The sequence below is a fragment of the Vulpes lagopus genome, chromosome 2 (genome assembly GCF_018345385.1).
Source record: "Vulpes lagopus strain Blue_001 chromosome 2, ASM1834538v1, whole genome shotgun sequence".
Taxonomy (NCBI): domain Eukaryota; kingdom Metazoa; phylum Chordata; class Mammalia; order Carnivora; family Canidae; genus Vulpes; species Vulpes lagopus.
Window position 1 is genome coordinate 175,724,334 of NC_054825.1, and position 21,265 is coordinate 175,745,598.

Sequence of the window (21,265 nt, forward strand, 5' to 3'; positions counted from 1 at the left end):
ACGAGTTATACATTTGTTGGCTGTCCTTTGTCCTCCATGTCTTTTTATTTATTTATTTATTTTTGTCCTCCATGTCTTATATTTTCTTGTAATCACTTGCCCCTCTTTGTTCTTTGCCGTGTTACTTTCTGTGATTTGCTCTGTGTACTCTCCTCATCTCTGTGTCACTGTGTTTTTGCCTGTAGTATAACTTTCACCTTCTCTGCATTGGTTTCATTCTTCCTTTTGGTTTTTAGTTTTACCAATTTACTTTTTACATCTTTTGGTGCCTTGTCACTTTTCTTGGTCTTCTGAATCTCTTCTTTGGGTTCTTGATGTCAGTCTCTGTGCTGTCCTTCATTTCTTGGGGAGAATAGAGGCTAGATTCTGGACAGTAAAGATGGGCTCTCCGTTGGTGTCTCTCTTTAGCTTCTCCGCCCCTCGCTTCTGCCGTATGGGAATGATTGTACTTCTCCTGGGCCCCTCTGCACCCGTCAAAACATCACTGTGGACCTGTATAACTGTGACTCTTTGTGGCTTTTCAAGCATCTGCATGCCTGAAGTCAGAGGAGGTTTGGCAGCTTTTGGCATTCTCTTTCTGTTCCAATTTTCATAGATTTGATAGCTGTTTTCTGCCCCATTGACTAAGCTTTCTCCCCCCCCCCCCATTCTTTTAATTGCTTTCAATAGATTTTAAGGGAAGAGAGTGTAGTCTAAATGCCTTGTTACTATTTTTAAGTAGAAGTCATGTAAAGGATGTTACCAAAGCTCTCCTGTCCTCATTCTTGCTATTGTTGTATTTGTGGATTTGCAGAGCATCCCGTCATAAGGTAACATGCATTCACTCACTTGTTCATGTATTCATCCAACCACTGGCCAACAGACGGATATTTGAGTGTCTACCATGTGCTTGGATGGAGACCCAGTGAGGAACCATTCATGCAGGGGTAAACCAGTCCTCTCTAGAATTTTCTGGAGGCCAAAAAATAGTGGACATTCTTCTGTTGCTGCTCTTGAGGATTAGGAGTGTCCCCTTTCTGTCTCTGGAGTTTTTGGCTTCTTTCAGTTTTTCTTTTAGTTACACAGGTAATGTGTGAATATGTGTTTCTTATAAAAGCTTTGGATAGGGCACATGAGATGCAGGCTTGTCCTGGAACCCTGCCGTTCCTATTCCAGTCCTCCTCTTCTCTCCAGGACAAACCTCTGTGGTCACTTTGACATCTGTGTTGGGTTTTTTGGGGGGCTGCAAAAATAGAATAGACAAACATAAGGTTTAAATAATAGACATGTAATTCTCTGACCTAACAACATCAAAAGGCAGGAGATTCTAATGCTGTTTCAGCTGCCTATCAAAGGCTGGTACCTGAGATCTCCTTAGCTTCTTTCTTATGGTCAGCAGTGGGCGCAACCAGTCCTCGCCCCAAAGCAGAAGGGAGGAAGTGGGGCAAGGGCCTTCTCATTATGCTTCTCTGTATTTATTAGGAAGAACATTTTTTTTTTCCAGAAGCTTCCCAGGAGGAGTCTCATTGGTTGCATGGCCATCCCTTGACCAGTCAGTCACTGGCTAAGGGGAAGAGGATTCCCATGGATCATACCCTAGGGCTGAGACCATTTGCACCAAACAAAGTCAGGAGTCTCTTAGCAAGGGAGAAAGGAGGGTACCAGTCACTGAGTGAGTGATGTAGCAGTGCCTGCCATGGCATGACTCATGCGCTCTCCATATTTACATGTCCATGTGCAGATAGAAATAGCCCTGTTAGTCTTATGTGCATGGAGATTATTGACTACTACCAGTACAAGCACCTCTGCAGGAGCCTCACCCCATCGGCCAGGATAGCAAGGAAGGCACCAAGTCATCATTCCAGCCAATATGCAGAAGCCCTCAAGAGTAAGTGCTGCCATTTTCCAGTGTGGGGTTTCCTCTATGCAGCAGGTGAGGAAACACGGATTCCCAAACCCTTGGTCAAGCACATTATTGGACCTCCAGATGTCTTTCTACCTTGTGAATCAGAACTGCCCCGTCCAAAGTTAGTTGTGGGGAGCACTTGCCTGGCGTAGTCAGTAGAGCACATGACTCTTGATCTCAGGGTCATGAGTTCAAGCCCCGTGTTGGGCACGGAGCCTACTTCAAAACAAAACCAAAAAACCAGAGTTAGTTCTTGGTTCACTGCAAATTTTTACCACCCTCTGCCTTGACTTTACCCCAAGGTGGAGCTACCTGGACCCTCATGTTGCTCCACCTCTGGTGACCATCTCTGATGACTATCTGGGGTGGGGTTCTTAACTTAGCATCATTGATGTGAGGAGAGGCATCTGGGAAGGTGGCCATGCCCCATGGCCTAGGCCCTGTGTCATTTGGGTTAATCTCTGCTGGAGGCCAAAGATAGTGGGGACTCCACCCAGATAGTCAAAGCCGCAAGAATCCACACTGCAGCCTCCTTGCTGTGTTGGCAGATTTTCTCCTGCAAGTCATGGAAGGCTTCTGGCATCACTGTGCACGTTTTTGAACTTTACATGCATGAAATCCCAGAACACATGTTCTTTGGCATCTAACCACGTTGTTAGGTGTATACAAGTTGAAAACTGTATCTTCCTGGTGCATTGAATATTTTGTCACTCTAAAGTGAACCTTTTTATCTCTAAAAATATGTTTTGCTTTAATGTCTGTTTTGTCTGAATTTTCCACATTTTTTCTATTTGATATTTGTATGGTCTGGTTTTTTTTCCATCTGTTGATTTCAACCTTTCTCTATCATGTTTATCCGTGTCTTGTAAAGAGCATATAGTTTTTTAAAACAAGTTCACTGAGATATAATTCACATACCATACTACTTCTCCATTTATGTACAGCTGCATACAGTTTTTTGTTAACGGAGCTTGACAAACTTGCCTTTTGTCTTTTTACTGAAGCATTTAGTTCTTTTATATTTAAGGCATATGTGGGTATAGTTGAGTTTAACCTTGCCATCTTCAGTTTTTCTATTTCTCAGTTTGTTCTTTTTGTTTTTTTTTAGTCTTTCCTTGAATTGATGCTTTTTTTCAGTTCGAGTTCTTTCCCTCTACTAGGTTGCACGTTATACCTTTCTTCCCCACCTAAAATTACCCTGGTAATTACACCACGTACATTTTCCTCTTTAAAATCTGGGATGCTAGACCACCCAGGAAGAGAGTGAAGGAGCCTGGCACAGGTGCTCGGACACGTGAGGACAGGCAACTCCCAGTATTACTAATGTCAGTGCTGCGGCTGGCTTGGCCTGCTTCTTCCTTCCATTTCTTCGATAATCAAACAGGTTTTGTTTGAATTAGCAAGGTAGTTTTTACCTTGCTACCTTAGAAGTATCTGGCAGTTTAAGAAATGTTTTCAATTCAGACTTTCAAATTAGAGAGCTTTTTAGGAGATTGTCACAAATTCTCTAGGCTTATTAATCAACATATTAACTATACACAAAGGTACATAGGCTGTAAATGTACGGCTCAGTGAAATTCTATAAAGTGGCTACCACCCAGATTAAAAAGAAAAATGACATTACTAGTACCCCAAAGCCCCTCTTTGTGACCGAGAAGAGGCCACTGCTTCCCCAGAGTTCACCACGGCTCTGACTCCCAGAGCTGACTAGCTCTTAGAAAATCATTGTAGTTTTGCCTACTCTGAAAGCTGGCTGATTTTAGTACAGGCTGTGTGTATTGTTTGGAGCGTCTGATGGTCTTCAGTTGTCGTGTGTCACGATGCTCAGTTCACTGTCCCTGCTGTTGACAGCCCGCTGTGGAGTGCCATGGTTTGGTGACTCCCTCATTTTACTGATGTTGGATATTTGCTTGTTTTGTTTGGGGCTCTTTAGAACAGCGCTGCCGTAAACAGCCGGGTATACTCGTACATATTTCCTGTGGGCCTGTACCATGCCTGGACCCCAGCGCATGGCATAGGTAGGATCCAGGACACATGTGGGGTCAGCCTTCGTACTCGGAGACTAGCAGAGAGGGTGATATTTGAAGCCCCTTGGCACTTTCCCATCTCCTTGATGGTAGTGACTAATAGATCTTTGACAGGGTGAACAAGACAGTTGGTTCCCAGGAGATAAAAGCCAAGACGTCATTTCATTTTTTCTTCCTTCAGAGGCTAAGTAGAGTGGGAGACCAGTGTGCATTCCTGAGCTGGGTCATCCTGGAGCCCTGTTCCCAGAGCCTGGTGGGCCTACCAGCCTTAGTTCTTGGCTCTGAAATGCCCCTTCTCTTAGACATCTTGCCAGTCAGCACCACTGTTTCTCTATCAGGCTTGGGAATGTCACCCCCTCCCCATAGCCTACAGCACAGAGAGGCCCAGCTGATCACATAAGCAAGACTGTATTGAAGAATCAGGAGGGCAGAAGGGACACCAACCCAGACAGTGCCAGTCATGGCTTATTATAGCAGATCTGATTCACTGCTCTTCCCCTCAGCTGGCCTCTGCGCCAGTGGGACTGTGTCACGCTCATGTTCATCCCGGGGAGGTCCCATTCCTGGCCCACGGGTCTGTAAGGGACAGCTCTGCGGTCCTGCCACCATTCATGATACCTCCGTAGGACACCCTCCCAGACGGTGGCAAGGAAGGCTCTGTTCCACCAGGAGATGACGTTTACAGTGAACTCACAGCGAGCAAACATAATAGACCCTACAGACCTCGCCTGGATGACAGTTCTCCCAGGGCGGCTCAACAGTTCTTGGCCGTGTTGGGATGAATAACACAGCATCAGGGCCAGGCTAGAGTGATCTGATCCTAGGTGCTGTGCAGAGCAGGCCAGGTGGGTTGGTCCCTGGTGGGAGTGAGGAAGGCAAGAGGCCCAGGTAGCGCAGGTGGGATGCGAATTCTCCATGGCCTGAGCGGAGCTTGGATGGCATTGGCTTTGCTACCAGGCTTTTCCCGAGGGACCCAGGTTTCCTCCAGCCCTGCTAGGTGTAGTCATTCTGTGTCTCAGTGGGAGGTGGCAGTGGAGGACGTATGGTTTAAGACACTTGAGTTTGGTAGGAGGAAATTTGATACAGATCGCATTTATCACATGTTCTCTTATCTTTTGTCACCAAAGGTTCCACTATCACATGGGGTGGATAGTGAAGATGAGGACGATATTTCTGAGCACGATGGGTTTCCAGGCTCGGCTCTTACAACACAGCGTACACAAGAAAAAGGTAAAAAAAAAAAAAAAAAATACTGGTTAATTTTTTGAACATAGAACCGTTGTACCTCCACACCATGGTTCTGTGATCATAAGTGGGAATATTCCTGCGTTCTCTTTTCACTGGAGTTAAGTTAGTCCGTGACTGATTACCTGGATGTTAGGTTGTCTTTAACGTATCCGGTGCTCACTTTAGAGTCCATTCCAAAGTGAGAGGGTGTATGGTGAGGAGGAGGAGGCTGGCTCAGGCTCTAAGCTCCATGCACTCCTTCCCCTCTGCTCCCCAGGGCCTGGTGTTGCCTGGGGCCGGCACACAGTGTCCCCATGGGGTGGATGAGCGACAGTGTCTTGTACACCCAGCCATCTCCAGCCAGTAGTGGTTTGTAGGCTGAATGAGTGCCTGGGCATGTTTATGAGAGAGCGCGGCACATTGTGGCATTGGTGCGGAACAGTTGTCTGTTTCCGAAGAGGTGGCTTTTGTGTACAGGTGAGAAAGACACCGGCACCACTAGCTGCTTTGTCAGGACCCTCATGATACCTGGACCAGAAAACACGGGCTGGTTAGGTGGCGTGTTTTATCCCTATGGGCAAATCTATACAAATATTAAATTCGTGTACAGATAAGGATCTCTTTTTTAATTACAGAAGTAATATTTTCTCACTGTAAAAAAGCTGAAATACATAAATGCAACATAACTACTGTCATAGATAATTTTTTTTTAAACTTTATTTTTTTTTTTTAATTTTTTTTTTTTTTTTATTTATTTATGATAGTCACAGAGAGAGAGAGAGAGAGAGGCAGAGACATAGGCAGAGGGAGAAGCAGGCTCCATGCACCGGGAGCCTGATGTGGGACTCGATCCCGGGTCTCCAGGATCGCGCCCTGGGCCAAAGGCAAGCGCCAAACCACTGCGCCACCCAGGGATCCCTGTCATAGATAATTTTAACAATGTAGATTGTTTGTTGCTGTAACACACATCATCTTGTCACCAGCCTCTTATCTTAGACACACCTCGCACATCTCCCTGTGTTTATACCTGTCCCTCCATTTTCTTTCTTTCTTTCTTTCTTTTTTTAAGATTTTATTTATTTATTCATGAGAGACACACAGAGAGAGAGAGGGAGAGACACAGAGACACAGGCAGAGGGAGAAACAGGCTCCATGCAGGAAGCCCGACATGGGACCCGATCCTGGGACTCCAGGATCACACCCTGGGCCGAAGGCAGGCACTAAACCGTGGAGCCACCCAGGGATCCCCCAAGGCCCTCCATTTTCTAATGTCTGTGCTGCCCATAGCCTGGGAGTTACTGAGTCAGGATCCAATCAGGAGACAGAAGGCACATGGTGATGTGATCAGGGAAGTTTAGCATAAAGAACCACCAACTCTAACAGGATTGCCTGCGAGGGGCTGGAGAGAAGTCTAGCGAATACAGCGGTAGAAGGAAGAGCCTCTCCCCGTACACTTACGGTGCACGTGGAGCTCCCAGGGGAAGACGCTCCCAGGGGAAGACGCCTGTCTGGAGAGCCGCCCAAGGCCCAGAGGCAGCGCTGGGGATGGTGCTGCAGTGGCCCTCTGGCTAGTGGAGAACTCAGCTCACTGGAAAGCCGCCTTCTCCAGGGAGTGCGAGAAGAAGCCACTCATGGGGAGGTGCCCGCTGGCCACTTAGAAAGAGGGAAGGGGGGAGGAGAAAAGGAAGGGCTGAAAGGAGGCCCTGGGATGAGGAGCTCTGCCTTCCCCATCTGTGTCTCTCGGGCGCCCTCTGCTGATAGAGCGCATCCTTGCGCCACCCCACATGGGCAGGTCCTGCAAGGGGGTGCAGAGGGCAGGGGGGCAGTGGAGGTGGCCCTGCCGCTGGCCCAGTAAATGTTGGGGTCTCCAAGGCCGGGTAGGCCCTTTGCTCTTCTCAGCAGTCACACCCTGCCCCCTGCCCAGCAGGTATATGGGTGCACGTGGAGTGCCCACCGCGTTTGGCTGTGGAAGCAGCCAGAGCAAGCTCGTCGAAACACAAAGTAGTGTCTGGGAGTGTCCCTGTCTGCCCCCCACGGGCCCCCACACCCTTTTTATTTTTACTTAGACCTCCTCACTGGTTTCCCACAGCCTATAAGACCTGCTGGGCCTGCCCCTGCTGCCCATTCTCCAGCCACTCCCAGGGTTCTTCTGTTTCTTCAGGTGCGTGGTGGTCCCTTCTGCCACCGGGCCTTTGTACATGCTATTCCCCCTCCCCACAGGCTAATGTCTATTATATATGAAGGCGGAAGAAGGAGGGGTTGCGTATTTGACTTTTTATTTTTATACATTCACATATATCTGAAAGGAAGTATACTCGATCGATAACCATGGTTATCTCTCGGGAGGGGTAAGGTTCGGAGGATGATGATGATTAGGGGGCAGTTTCGATTTATCTGTGTTACTAGAATTTTTGACAGCAAACTGTGTGGTGTGACTTTTCTATGAGGATGGGGAATAGTACCTGGCATGGCCAGCGTAGGAGACTTCCGCTGTTATTGGAATAGTTTATACCACTTGCCTGACACACTGGAGAGATAAGGGTGAGGCGTCTGCAAACGTTTTGGAGAAACGATCAATGAGAAAACAGGAAATAGAATATATACACAGAGCAGAGCCCAGTGTGCTGTACATACATCAAGAACCAAAGTGAACTTGGGTGATGCCAATTCTGGCTCTTTTTTTCTGCAAAGTTGGTGACCAAGATACAATAGAGGCGGTGATTTTCTTTCTTTCTTTCCTTTTTAAAAGATTTTATTTATTCATGAGAGACACAGAGAGAGAGGCAGAGACACAGGCAGACTGCCCCAGGACATTTGATCAGAAGTTCAGTTAAAATAATGGGGCAAGATGATATTTTGGTCAAAAATAATTTCTTTCGTGATTATTGTTCAAGGCTTGGTAATTGTAACGAACCACAAAGTAGATTTATAGTCTTTTATGTATCTTTAGGCATTTTTGTCTTTCTGAATTCTGTTGGTTTTTGCATTTTTGTTTCCAATTTATTTCCATCCAGTTCTTTCCGCTCTGTAAATTGTAGAAATGAACAACAACCAACCTTTCACTACAACAGAGGGTACAGGGCACACTAGGGCATAAGATGACCCTCCTCAGGGAGCGCCTTCATCACGGATGCGTGTTTGTAATTGAGAGTGAATAATGGGGTGAGATTTGTTCGCCTCTGTGTCGCTGAGGTGGTTTGCTCCAAGGAACAACTCTGACCGGGTCAGATGCCACTTCCAGGGAGAGAGGAGTCCAGCCTCTCGGCACACTGGGGGAACGGCGGTGGCACTCGTGGAGAGAAGAGGGGATAGGGCCGTGTGGGAATGGGGGCCGCTCCAAGGACTCGGGCCTGGTTCTGCAGTCATGTGGGCCACGGAGGTGCCCCGGACTTAACAGGAGGAGGTGAGCAGTGCACTCAGGCCCTCTGCCTTGTCGGGACCAGCTCGCTGTGGAACCTCGGAAGGCTGTCCCCGCCCGGGCCTTGTTCCGTCGTCGGCAGAAGGCAGGTTCCTGTGATCCTGCTCTTCGGAGTTGTCACGTGTCTTTACCAGCTTTGAAAATGCTTCTTTCTCTCTCTCTTTTTAATCAGATGATAAACATTCTGTTCTGAATTTAAAGGTAAGATTCATTTTTTTTAAACCCAGTTTAATTGAGAAAATTAATAGAATCAATTGAATTAATTAATTTAAATTAATTTAAATTCTATTAAAATTAATAGAATTTCTGCCATAATTTTTAAAAACTTGTGTGATTTGTTGGGGGTAGAGGGGGATCTTCCCTTAAGAGTCCTTTCCCATTAAGTGGTTTTTTTTGTGTGTGTGTGTGTGTTTTTTAAAAATATTTTTTAGGATTGCCTGGGTGGCTCAATCCATTAAGCGTCTGACTCTTGATTTTGGCTCAGGTCATGATCTCAGGGTCGTGAGATCCAGCCCTGCATTGGGCTGTGCACTAAGCACGGAGTCTACTTAAGATTCTCTCCTTCTTTCTCTCTCTGCCCCTGCCCCAAAATACAGGTACGTGTGCATGTGTGTACGTGTGCATGTGCACATGCTCTCGCTAAAAAAATAAAATAAAATAACAAAATACTTTTGAAACATGGAGAGAGAAACTCATGTTTTCCATAGTTCAAAAATGAATATGACATAGTAGGTGGTTAGAAATCAAATACACAATTTGCAGAATGAATAGACAACAACAAATTTAGAGACATGGAAATAGGTTTTTCCTTTTTTTTTTTTGTAAACATGGAAATAGCTTTAACATAAGTTTTAATCCTGCAATATCATAGGAATTTAAAAATTAGAGATTTCTCAGTAGAGTTAATTTATAGTCTTATCTAATTCTTCAGCGGAAATTAGAAACTTAATATCAGGCCGGTGTGTAATGGAAAAGTGAACAAAAGTTCAAAGCCTTCCCTTTCCTCTAACTTTGGGGTTGGAAAGGAAGATCATATACTTTTCTCGACACTTTAGAAATGTGCTTCTCTGTGGCGTTTGGGATCATTTTGCCTATCCCAAGGAATAATAAAAAAAAAAAAAAAACCAGTTAGAGTTTGCTTCACTCATCTCTGCTCAGTACCTGCAGTCCTGTCTCGTGCTTTCAAACATGAACTGACATCCTGCCCCTTGTGGGACCTGCATGTGAAAACACAAGTGGCTGAACTCACGGGCAAAGAGTCAGGAAGACAGCCTGAACAGGACTTCCGTTAGTGCCTCAGCGAAGTCGCCAGAGCGCAAGACCCTTAACGTTCAAGATTCAGTTAAAAGAAACAATGGATATCAGAGTCTCTAAAGCTAAAGAAGACTAAGAAGTACAAGAACCAAAGTGAAGAGAAAAAAGAGTATTTAAATACTTGATATATGATGACCCAGCTGCTCTGGCAGAGGCAGAAGCAGACTCTCCACTGAGCAGGGAGCCCGATGCGGGACTTGATCCTAGGACCCTGGGATCATGACCTGAGCCGAAGGCAGATGCTTAACCGACTGAGCCACCCAGGTGCCCCAGATGCTAAAACTCTTAATTCATTACTCATGTTTTTTCTTCCCTAGGATGAAAAAGCACCATTATGTCAAAAGCCCCCACCCTCCCCAGGTATTTGCCTTTTGAATTTAATTATGATGAAAAGCTTATTTTAGAGAATGCCGAGAATAGTCTTGTCTAAAAGAACATTTTTTCCCCCCTGTAAAGCTGCTGCTTCTGTCTCATTACTGAAATTGGGAAGAGGGGCACCTCTGCCCTAAGAGGGAGGGTCTAAATGTTGAAACATTGAATGGTGGATGGATGCCCTCACAGGATGTGCTCAGACACTGGGAGGCCGGTGGATGCAAATGGGGACCACTTCGTGTCCCCACCACTTGCCAGGGCCAGGCACATGCCAGGAACCACTCTCACCTTTTCTAGCTGACCTCTTTGGGCATATTTTAGGCTGTAGCTTCCATCTTCACTCTCAAATGTTTTCTTTCTGGGATGCCTCTGAGTTCCCCTCTTGTTTTCAGGATAGCTGTGGAGTTACTAATTTCTTAGACAACCCTTTCTTGTCCTAAGGGTTGGGTATGATGTATCGGGGGGCAAGGAGGCTATGTGGAGTCCCCAGTCCTTGCGCTAGCCCTTGTCAGTTGCCTGGGGGTGTGGGCCAGCCCACTATCTGGAGCCACCAGCCCTCCCACCCTGGTCTGCCCCCAGAAGTTCCGCTTCCACCTCCACCTTCACTCAGAGGCATGCCAAGGCCAGGCAGCCCATTGTGGTCCTTACCTCCTTTGACCCCTGTGAACATATCTCTCCATGGAACATCGCCCTCTGTTCTCCAGTCTCTCTTGCTAAAACTCTTTCTTAAAACCCTTTGTGACCTCTGGCTTCTCCACTCCCTGATGTCCACATGCTGGGGGCTCCTCAGTCTCTCCAGCTGAGGCCTCCTTCAAAGCATGGCCTGTGTCCTAAACTGAGCTTGCCCTCTCTGCTTCATTGGTGTTCCTTGTCGAGCTAAGTGTCTTCCAAACCACAGGTGTTGGTAGGCCTCCTTGATTTGTCCCCCCTCACTGCCCGCACCCAGTCAGCTACTGGGCCTGTCAGGGGTTAGCCTCTGAGGCCTTCTCTCATCTGTCTCTTCCTCTCTGCCCTGTCTAGGGGCCTCTGGACTGGCCTCCCTGCCTCCCTGCCTACATTCACTTTCTTCACTGCTGGCCTCAGGGGCTCATCTGAGAAGTAGAGCCCTTTCTTTTCACACCTTTGCCTAAAAGCCTTTTCTAGCTCCTGGTGGCCTGCAGGACAGATCCTCCACTTTCAGTATTATGATCTGCCTCAGCTCCTGCCTCTCCCTCTGCTGCCCGCTTCCCTGTGGCTTACTGTAGCCTCAGCAGACCACCCACTCTTTCCTCCTACAGGCCGTTCTCATTGCAGGACTGAAGGACTACATAGCACAAGGCCTGACATGAAGAAGTGATTCACGTGGTTCTTGAGATAGTCTCTTATAATTTTGGTGTAAAATTATAATTTTAATAATACTGTAATATCAGTAATAATACTGTAATATCAGTCAGTACTTAAAAACTTTTCCCCTCTACCTTTCCAGATATAGCTGGTAGAACACGGCAAAGATATATAGAAATAACCAAAGAAAAGTTTGAAGAATTAAAAGAAGAAAATATGCAGCTAATCAATGCAAATCAAACCCTTACTCTTGAACTTAACATAATAAAACGAGCAATGAAAGAACTACAATTAAAACTGAAAAGAACGGAAAAAGAACATCAAAAGTTGAAAGAGGCTGAGAAGACATCATCTCAGGAAGGTGGGAACAACTACACAGTTCGTTTATTAAAGGAACAAATAAAGATTCACTGATTTTCTTTTTTTTTCCTTTTATTTTTTGAAAGCTAGTGTTTTATGCTGTAATATTTGTTGATGTTAATGTTGATACTGTATTATAATAATTAAGGCTCTTTCATTAATATCCTTGTTAAAATTTGATTTTATCTGCTATGTCATTATTATGCTCAAGAAATTCCAAAACTTCTTTTGGTTCTTTATGCTTAGCATAGTATCTTACATATATTTCATATGGGATTTTATCCCCGTGAGCAGCACATAAAAGTGCATCTTTGAGATCAAGCCTCAAGTCGGGCTCTGCGCTCCATGTGGAGTCTGCTCGAGATTCTCTCCCTTCCTCTGCTCCGTCTCCCTACCCCAACTCATACATTTATGCATGTTCTCTCTCTATCTCTCTCAAATAAATAAATAAATAAACAAACAAACAAATAAATAAATAAATATTTTTAAAGATACCTCTTTCTCCACATACTTACCAGTGATGAGGATTATATTTTCCTTACTAATTTGACAGGCAAAAAGGTCACGGAGGAAATCCTATTTTGTTTTATCTGTTTTGTTTTTAAGATTTTATTTATTTTTTTGATGGGGGGTGGGGAGCATCAGTCAGAGAGACAGGGAGAAGTAGGCTCCCTGCCTGCTGAGCAAGGAACCCAATGTGGAGCTTGATCCCAGGAGCCTAGGATCATGACCTGACCTGAAGTCAAATGCTTAACTGATTGAGCCATGTAGGCATCCCAGGAAAATGTCATTTTAAATTTATGTGTATTTATTTTACTATTGAAGAGCTTGAACATTTTTTCCTATCTTTGTGGGTCATTTTTTTTCTCTTTCATAAATTTTCCCACTTTACATTGAGATACTTTGATTTTTTTTTTTTTTTTTCTTATTGATTTGTAGGAGCTCTTTAAATGTTGGGGATTTTGGACCTTTCTCATATATGTAATGGTTTCTCAGTTTGTTAATAATTTTGCTAAATATAGGGTATTTTTCTTTTATGACTATGCCTTTGGTCAAGTCCTTCTTAACTCTGAGATTATGTAAATATTCAGTAATGTTTCCTCTATACATTATTCTATTTACATTAGTTTAATATTATGGCCTTAAAAAAATATTGTAGTTTTATTCATACAGACTGTGCATTTCTGGTCTTAGGCACATTTATTTCTGTGACTTTATATTATTTGTGCTACTGCTTTGTGGAGTCTATTTTCTAATAGGACATTTCTACTCTATGGGAAGGTTATTAGTTCTAATAAACTTTACACTTATTTTATATGATTTTCAAGGCACATATTGTATATCATCTGAAACAATGACTTTTTCATTCCCATCAAAATTTCATTTTACTTTAATTGTACAATGCACAAACTTCCAGAACACTGTTGACTATGTTAAAAGAACTTAGTAACTTTTATACATTGATATCTATATGTCTGTCCTCCACTGCCTCTGTGAGCCCAAACAGGAAGAAAGATTAGATAATTGGCAATTTACATAAAATCTTGATCAATGTGGTATAAGTTCTTTTAATATTAAATTTATTTATTTTTTTCAGTAGTTACTGCACCTGAACTACTTTATCTGAGAAAACAAGCTCAAGAACTGGTGGATGAAAATGACGGGTTAAAGATGACTGTCCATCGTTTGAATGTAGAACTGAGTCGATACCAGACAAAATTCAGGCATTTGTCTAAGGAGGAGGTAATGTTTTCAATTTTAAAATACCAGTTTTCTGATATTTTTAGCCTTTACTGTTGAATTGCTTTCTTGAAGGAATTTGAAGTATCTATTATTACTTGGTATAAAAAAGGTATATCCAAAGCATAGTCTTCCTGGGGATCTTTCTGTGTCCTCCCTTCTTGCTTTCCTTTCCCATTTCTCAAGATAAAAGCAATAAGGCTCCTCATTAAAAAAAAAAAAAAAAAAAAAAAAAAGCTGGGGACAATACAGACAGATATAAAGTTAAGGAGTAAAAGTCCATGTCAGCTCCATTCTTAACCCTATTCCTCAAGGGTACAGCTGTTTGTTGGTGTACCAACTTTGAAAGAATGCAAACTAGTTTTCACAGGTTCACCAAATCACCTAGCTCTTGTGGCCAATGGGACTTGAGTTCATGATTCCCACAGGACTAGCAAACAAAGAAACAGGCATGGGAGCACCCCTCTGTGCTCCCCCATGTTCAGGACAGAAGAAGCAGGCAAAAACACCCGTGTCCTACTTTTTCCCTAGAAGGAGTTTGAATGCATACTTCCCCAGCTGCTGTCAGAGGTCTGATTTCCAATCAGCTTGCATCTAAGTGCTGAAAACGGTCTTTACATTTGGGAAAGTAATGAGCCTCAGTACACCCTCAACTACTGGGAGCCACTAAGAATGAAGACAGTGGCCTGGACAGTCATAGATGTTTGGGAGGCAAACAGGAGCTCAGGCTGGGCTGATTGATGAGGCTCATCTCTTATATGAGACCAGTGTCAAAATTGGGAGAGGTAGGCTTTTTTCCTAATGCACAGAAACCAACACAGAGAGTTAAGGAAAATGCAGAAAAAAAGGATTGTCTTCCAAACAAAATGATCAGAAACTGATTTTAATGAAGTACAGATAATCAATGTACTCAATAGAGAGTTCAAAATAGGTCATAAAGATGCTCACCAACGTCAAGAGAGCATGAATCACGTGAACATTTTGACAAAGACTGAAAAACTAAAAAGTACCAAACAGAAATCATACAGCTGGAGACTATAATAACCAAACTGAAAAATTCAACAGAGGGGTTCAGCAACAAACTAGAGTAAGTGGAAGAAAGCACCCATGAAGTGAAGACAGAGCAGTGGAATTCAACCACTCAGATAAGCAAAAAGAAATTGAAAAAGACTGATGAGGCACTATCAAGTAGATTACAGGGGTCCCAAAAGGAGGAGAGACTTCCCTAACCTAGGGAGAGAAACAGACATCCAGATTTAGGAAGTTTGGAGAGTTCCAAATAGGAGGAACCCAAAGACACCCACATCAAAACACATTATAATTAAAGAGAAGTTAAGGAAAGACTTTTAAAAGCACCAAGAGAAAAACAACTTCTTACACATGAGGGAACTCCCATAGTGCTATCAGCAGATTCTTCAGCAGAAACTTCACAGGCCAGAAGGGAGTAGTGTGGTATATCTGAAGTGCTAAAAAAGGACAGAAGTAAAAAATCTGCCAACCAAGAATACTCTACCTGACAAAGCTATCCTTCCAAAATGAAGGATAGAGGAAGAGTTTTCTGGACAAGCATAAGCTGAAGGAGTTCATCACCACTAAACCGGCCTTAAAGGGACTTCTCTAAGCTAAAACAAAGAGGCAAACTAATAATAAGAAAACACATAAGAGAAATAATAAATGAATCCAATAAATTTGCAGGATACAAAGATCTATGTACAAAAGTCAGTTGTGTTTCTAGATGCTAACAACAAACTACTGGAAAGAAGAATTAAGGGATGGTGGCTCAGTGGTTAAGCGTCTGCCTTCAGCTCAGGGCATGATCCTGGAGTCCCGGGATCGAGTCCCACATTGTGCTCCCTGCATGGAGCATGCTTCTCCCTCTGCCTGTGTCTCTGCCTCTCTTTCTCCCTGTGTCTCTCATGAATAAATAAATAAAATCTTTTTTTTTTTTTAATTTTTATTTATTTATGATAGTCACAGAGAGAGAGAGAGAGGCAGAGACATAGACAGAGGGAGAAGCAGGCTCCATGCACCGGGAGCCCGACGTGGGATTCGATCCCGGGTCTCCAGAATCGCGCCCTGGGCCAAAGGCAGGCGCTAAATCGCTGCGCCACCCAGGGATCCCAAAACATTCTTTTTTATTTTATTTTATTATTTATGATAGTCACAGAGAGAGAGAGAGAGAGGCAGAGACACAGGCTGAGGAAGAAGCAGGCTCCATGCACCGGGAGCCTGATGTGGGATTCGATCCCGGGTCTCCAGGATCGCGCCCTGGGCCAAAGGCAGGCGCCAAACCGTTGCGCCACCCAGGGATCCCAATAAATAAAATCTTAAAAAAATATATATATTTTTAAAGAAGAATTAAGAAAAAAATCCCACTTATAATAGCATCAAAAAGAATAAAATACTTTGGAAAAAAATTATAAAGCAGGAGGGGTGCCTTGATTTCAGCTCAGGTCATGATCCCAGATTTCTGGGATTGAGCCCCACATCAGGCTCCCTGCTCAGCAAGGTGTCTGCTTTTCCTTCTACCCCTCCACCTCCCTCTGCTTGTGCTCTCTCTCTCTGGCTCATGCTCTCTGTCTCTTTCTCTCTCTCTGTAATAAATAAATAAATAAATAAATAAATAAATAAATAAATAAATAAATAAATAAGTAAGTAAGTAAATAAGTAAGTAAGTAAGTATCTGAAAAAATTTACTTACAAAGGGGGGTAAAAGATCTGTACACCCAAGAAGATAAAACACTGGTGAAAGAAATTGAAGAAGACATAAATAAGTAGAAAGATTTTCTGTGTTCATAGATCAGAAGAATTAATATAGTTAAAATGTCCATACTACTCAAAATAATCTATAGATTCAGTGCAATGCCCTTCCAAATTCCAGTGGCATTTTTCACAGAAATAGATTAAAAAAAAAAATCCTAGAATTTGTAAGGAATCACAAAAGACTTCGAACAACCAAAGCAATTTTGAGAAAGAAGAACAAAGTTGGAGACCTCACACCTCTGATTTCAAGCTATTACAAAGCCACAGCAATCAAAAAAGTGTGCTATTGGCATAAAAACAAACATATAAACCAATGGGAAAGAATTGAGGGCCCAGAAATAAACCCATGCGTATATGCTCCATTTATTTTTGACAAAGGAGCCAAGGATACACTATGAGGAAAAGACAGTCTTTTCAATAAATAATGTTGGAAAAACTGGATGTCCACATGCAAAAGAATGAAACTGGATCCCTATGTTACACTGCACCCAAAAATCTCAACTCGCTATGAATTAAGGACTTGAGTGTAAGACCCTAAATCATAAAACTCCTTGACATCAATCTTGGCGGTGATATTTTGGATTTGACACCAAAAGCGACAAGCACTGAAAGCAAACTAACCAATGGGGCTACATTAAATTTCTCAGCAATGGGAGCCATCAGCAAAATGAAGACAGCCTATGGAATGGGGGAAAATATTTGCAAAGCACATGTCCAGTAGGGGATTAGTATCCAAAAAATAACAAGGCACGCATACTACTCAACAGTACAAAAATAACTCAATTTAAAACTTGGTAAAGGACCTAAATAGCCACTTTTCCAAAGAAGACATACAGATGACCAACAGGTGCTCAACATCACTCATCAGCAGGGAAATGCATATTAAAATCATAATTAGCTATCACCTCATACCTATTAGCATGTCTGTTATTAAAAAGAGAAGAGATAGCAAGTGTTAGGGAGGATGTGGAGAAAAGGACCCCTCATGAACTGTCGGGAATATCAGTGGGTGCAGCCACTGGAAACAGTGGAAAACAGTGTGGAGGTTCCTCAAGAAATTAGAAACAGAACTACCACGTATCGAGCAATTCCACTTTGGGTAGATGTCCAAAGGGAAACAAGATGAGTATCTTGAAGATACGTCTGTACTTGTATGTTCACTGAAGCATTACCTACCACAGCCAAGGTATGGAAACTGCCCCCAAGTCTGTCAGCAGATAAATGGATCAAGAAAATGTATATATACAAAAATGTGATTGATGTATATGTAACGTGGTGTACGTACACACAGAAGGTATTTCTGTCATCTGCAACAATGTAGGTGAACATGGAGGGCATTCTGCTAAGTGAAACAAGCCAAAGTCAGACAAACACTGCATAGTATCATTTATTTGTGGAATCTTAAAAAAAAAGTAAGTCAGGGACACCTGAGTGGCTTAATGGTTGAGTGTCTGCCTTAGGCTCAGGGCGTGATCCTGGGGTCCTGGGATCAAGTCCTACTTCAGGCTCCCTGTCTCTGCCTCTCTCTCTGTATGTCTCTCATGAATAAATAAATAAAATCCTTTAAAAAAAAAAGTCAAACATACAGAAACAGTAGGGTAGTGGTTGCCATGGGCTGGGGGGTGGAGGAAATAGGGAGAGGCACAAACTTTCAGTCATGAGCAAGATCTGGGGATTAATGTATAACGTGATGATTATAGTTGATTATCTTCTGTCATATAATTGCAATTTGCTAAGAGAGTAGAACTTAAATGTTCTCTCTCTCTCTCTCTCTCTCTCTTTTTTTTTAAAGGCAAATATGTGAGGTGATGGGCGTGTAATTAGCTTGGTGGTGGGAATGCTTTCACAATGTAGGCATATATAAAGAGAGAAGAAAGCAGACTAGTTTTTACTTTAGAAGAGGGGTTGCAGGATTCAGTTCGATAAACTCACCAAGCAAAGCACTGTGTTAGATGCTGTGAGGAATAACAAGAGGAGCCAGAAGGTCAGGTTCTTGTCCTTAGAGAGTAGTGCATGTGAGGGAGGGGCAGGGGCAGGGGCAGGGAGGTGATACATGTCAGGATACACAGCTGACTGGCCCCTGCTGGGATCAAGGTGGGAGACCAGGAGTACACCTGTTCTCACATGGCTCGTGGGAATTCAGGGCAGCTTCCTGAGCTTCTAATTTTAAAGTAGGACTTAAGTTTAAATTTTTATTTATTTATTTTAAAGATTTTTATTAACTTCAGAGAGAGAGAGTGCACAAGCAGGGGAAGGGGCGGAGGCAGATGGAAAAGCAGACTCCCCGCTGAACAGGGAGCCCCACATGGGTCTCGATCTCTGGACCCTGGGATCATGACCCGAGCCTAAGGCACTTAACCAATTGAGCCACCCAGGTGCCCTACGTTTAAAATTTTTTGAGATATAATTCACGTATCGTTCAATTCACCATTTAAAGTGTGAAGTTCAGTGATTTTTACTGTCTTCACAGAATCATGCAACCGTCACTGCAGTCAGTTGTCAAACAAGTTCATCACAACAAGAAATTTCCCCCCTGTTAACAGTTACCCCCATTTCCCCCACCACCTGCACTGGTTCTTGCAGCCACTAATCTACTTCCTGTCTCTGTGGATTTGGCTTTGTGGAACATTTCATATAAACAAAATCATACAACATGTGGTCTTTTGTGACTGACTCCTTTCATACAGCATAATTTTTTTTTTTTTTAATGACAGCAAAAAAATTATAGTTCTTAGGGTCACATGATCCAAAACAGGCTTCCTAGGCCAGGGCCCTCTGCAGGGCTATGGGCAGTTCTCTTTAAAAAGGATACAGATGGGCAGATCACTGCCCTCGCACACCTTTCCACCCTGTGCAGATGCCCCATTTTCCATGACAATCTTCCCTGATCACTCCAGCTGCATATGATCTCTCTCTCTCTTAAATCATCACAGGCTTTTGTTTGTACCACTCTTAAGGCAGCTAGAACATTCCACCCTGTACTATATTTGTGTGTAGTGTATTATGTTCATTTGCAAGAGAAGACTTATCTTTGTTAGACCATAAAATCCTGGAAGACCATTGTGTTGTGATATCCATAATGACTTAGAGAGTTCTAACTATTTGCTGAATGAATGAGTGATGATATGGATATTAAGGCGAATGTGCTAGAAAGTTTTTTCTGAATAAAGAATTATTCCATTAGGACAATTGCTTCTGAGCCTGATGGAATGACTATTACCAGGTTTGCCCTTTTACTATCATAACTAGAAAATTCTACAGAATACATACAAGATTTTATGTATTTATTTGAGAGAGAGAGAGAGGCAGAGCAAGCGCAAGGGTGAAGAGGGGCAGCAGGAGAGGGAGAAGCAGACTCCTCATTGAGCAGGGAGCCCGATGCAGGTATCAATCCCAGGACCTTGATATCATGACCTGAGCTGAAGGCAGATGCTTAACTGACTGAGCCACCCAGGCACCCCTACTGAAGCAGATTTGTATTCAACAAAAGAGAAGGGTGAAACTCTTTGAGGCCAGGCAGAAAACAAGTTCAGGGAGCTGTGAGCCAAATAATTAACACTGGGAGACTGGGCTGACTACAAAGGAGTAGTTTGTTGAATAGTGCAGCATTGCGTGAAGAACCCAGAGGGACCTTGCCTCAGTAGCTGGCTAAACTAGCCTCTTAGTAAATACCCACCCTGACCAGGTAAAAAATGGGCCTCAAAAACATCAGATTGATCCATGAGTGACTTAAGAGCTACAAAAAAAAAAAAAAAGAGGAAAAAAAAAACCCCACACTCTTTAAAGGAAGACAACCAAATCCAGACCCTCCACATGTAACACCGTAAGAGTTCAACATTCAATAAACAATTACTAGATATGTTCCAGATTTAAGAAGACTGAAAAGGCTTGACAACTAAATGCAACATATAATCCTGGATTGGATCCTTGATCAGAAAAGAACATTAGTGGGAAAATAGGCAGCATTTGAACATAGTCTAGATTAAAATATAGTATTGCATCAGTGTTGATTTCCTGATTTTTATATTACTGTGGTTGGGTAAATGAATGTTTTTAGGAAATATACACTGAAATATTTTGAGGAAAGGGACCATTATATCTGCAAATCACTCTCAAACATTTCAGAAAAAAAAATTGATTTTACACACACACACACACACACACACACACACCTCTGAATGCATATACATGTATGGATTGCTGATGCCCAGTCTAGAATAGGAATATCTAAGGCTTATTCGTAATAACATGGATCAATCTAGAGGGTATAATGCTAAACAAAATAAGTCAGAGAAAGATGAATACTGTATGATTTCACACATATGTGGAATTTAAGAAACAAAACAAGCAAAGGGAAGAAAGAGAAACCAAAAAAACCAGACTCTTAACTATAGAGTACAAACTAGTGGTTCCCAGGAGGGTGAGGGATGGAGGAAACAGGTGAAGGGATTAAAGAGCACACTTATGATGATCACTGAGTCATGTATAGAACTATTGTTGAATCACTATATTGCACGGCTGAAACTAATATAACATTGTATGTTAACTATACTGGAATCAAAATTAAAAATTTAATTAAAAAAATAATAAGGCTTGAACTTTCAGAGGAAGCTTTGTTTAATTTGCCTTTCCTATGTGTTTTGTTCTTAGATTTTAAATATCAATGGCCTCCCATCAGAGGGCCCAGCACCACCCTGGTTGGTAAGTGAAAGTTACTTAATTTCAGGCCCATATTTTCCGGGCTATAGTTGAATAGCTATTGAAAACCATTCCAAATTAAGTAAATTTTCTTACCTTTTAAAGATTGTGCTGATTGTGTTCAGACATAAGACCTCT

At 42.9% G+C, this 21,265-nt stretch overlaps 1 protein-coding gene across 3 annotated transcripts in view; it reads left to right on the forward strand.

Moving 5' to 3' along the window:
- CEP89 (centrosomal protein 89) overlaps window positions 1-21,265 on the forward strand; it is a 74,262-nt gene that overhangs the window by 15,128 nt on the left and 37,869 nt on the right. For 2 of the 3 annotated variants that reach the window (XM_041746709.1, XM_041746707.1), the window contains exons 5-10: window positions 5,040-5,142; window positions 8,730-8,758; window positions 10,189-10,231; window positions 11,709-11,927; window positions 13,524-13,669; window positions 21,080-21,130. In XM_041746709.1, coding sequence (XP_041602643.1) covers window positions 5,040-5,142; window positions 8,730-8,758; window positions 10,189-10,231; window positions 11,709-11,927; window positions 13,524-13,669; window positions 21,080-21,130 — 591 coding nt within the window. The remainder of the gene's footprint in view (window positions 1-5,039; window positions 5,143-8,729; window positions 8,759-10,188; window positions 10,232-11,708; window positions 11,928-13,523; window positions 13,670-21,079; window positions 21,131-21,265) is intronic. The other variant, XM_041746708.1, reaches the window with a different exon arrangement.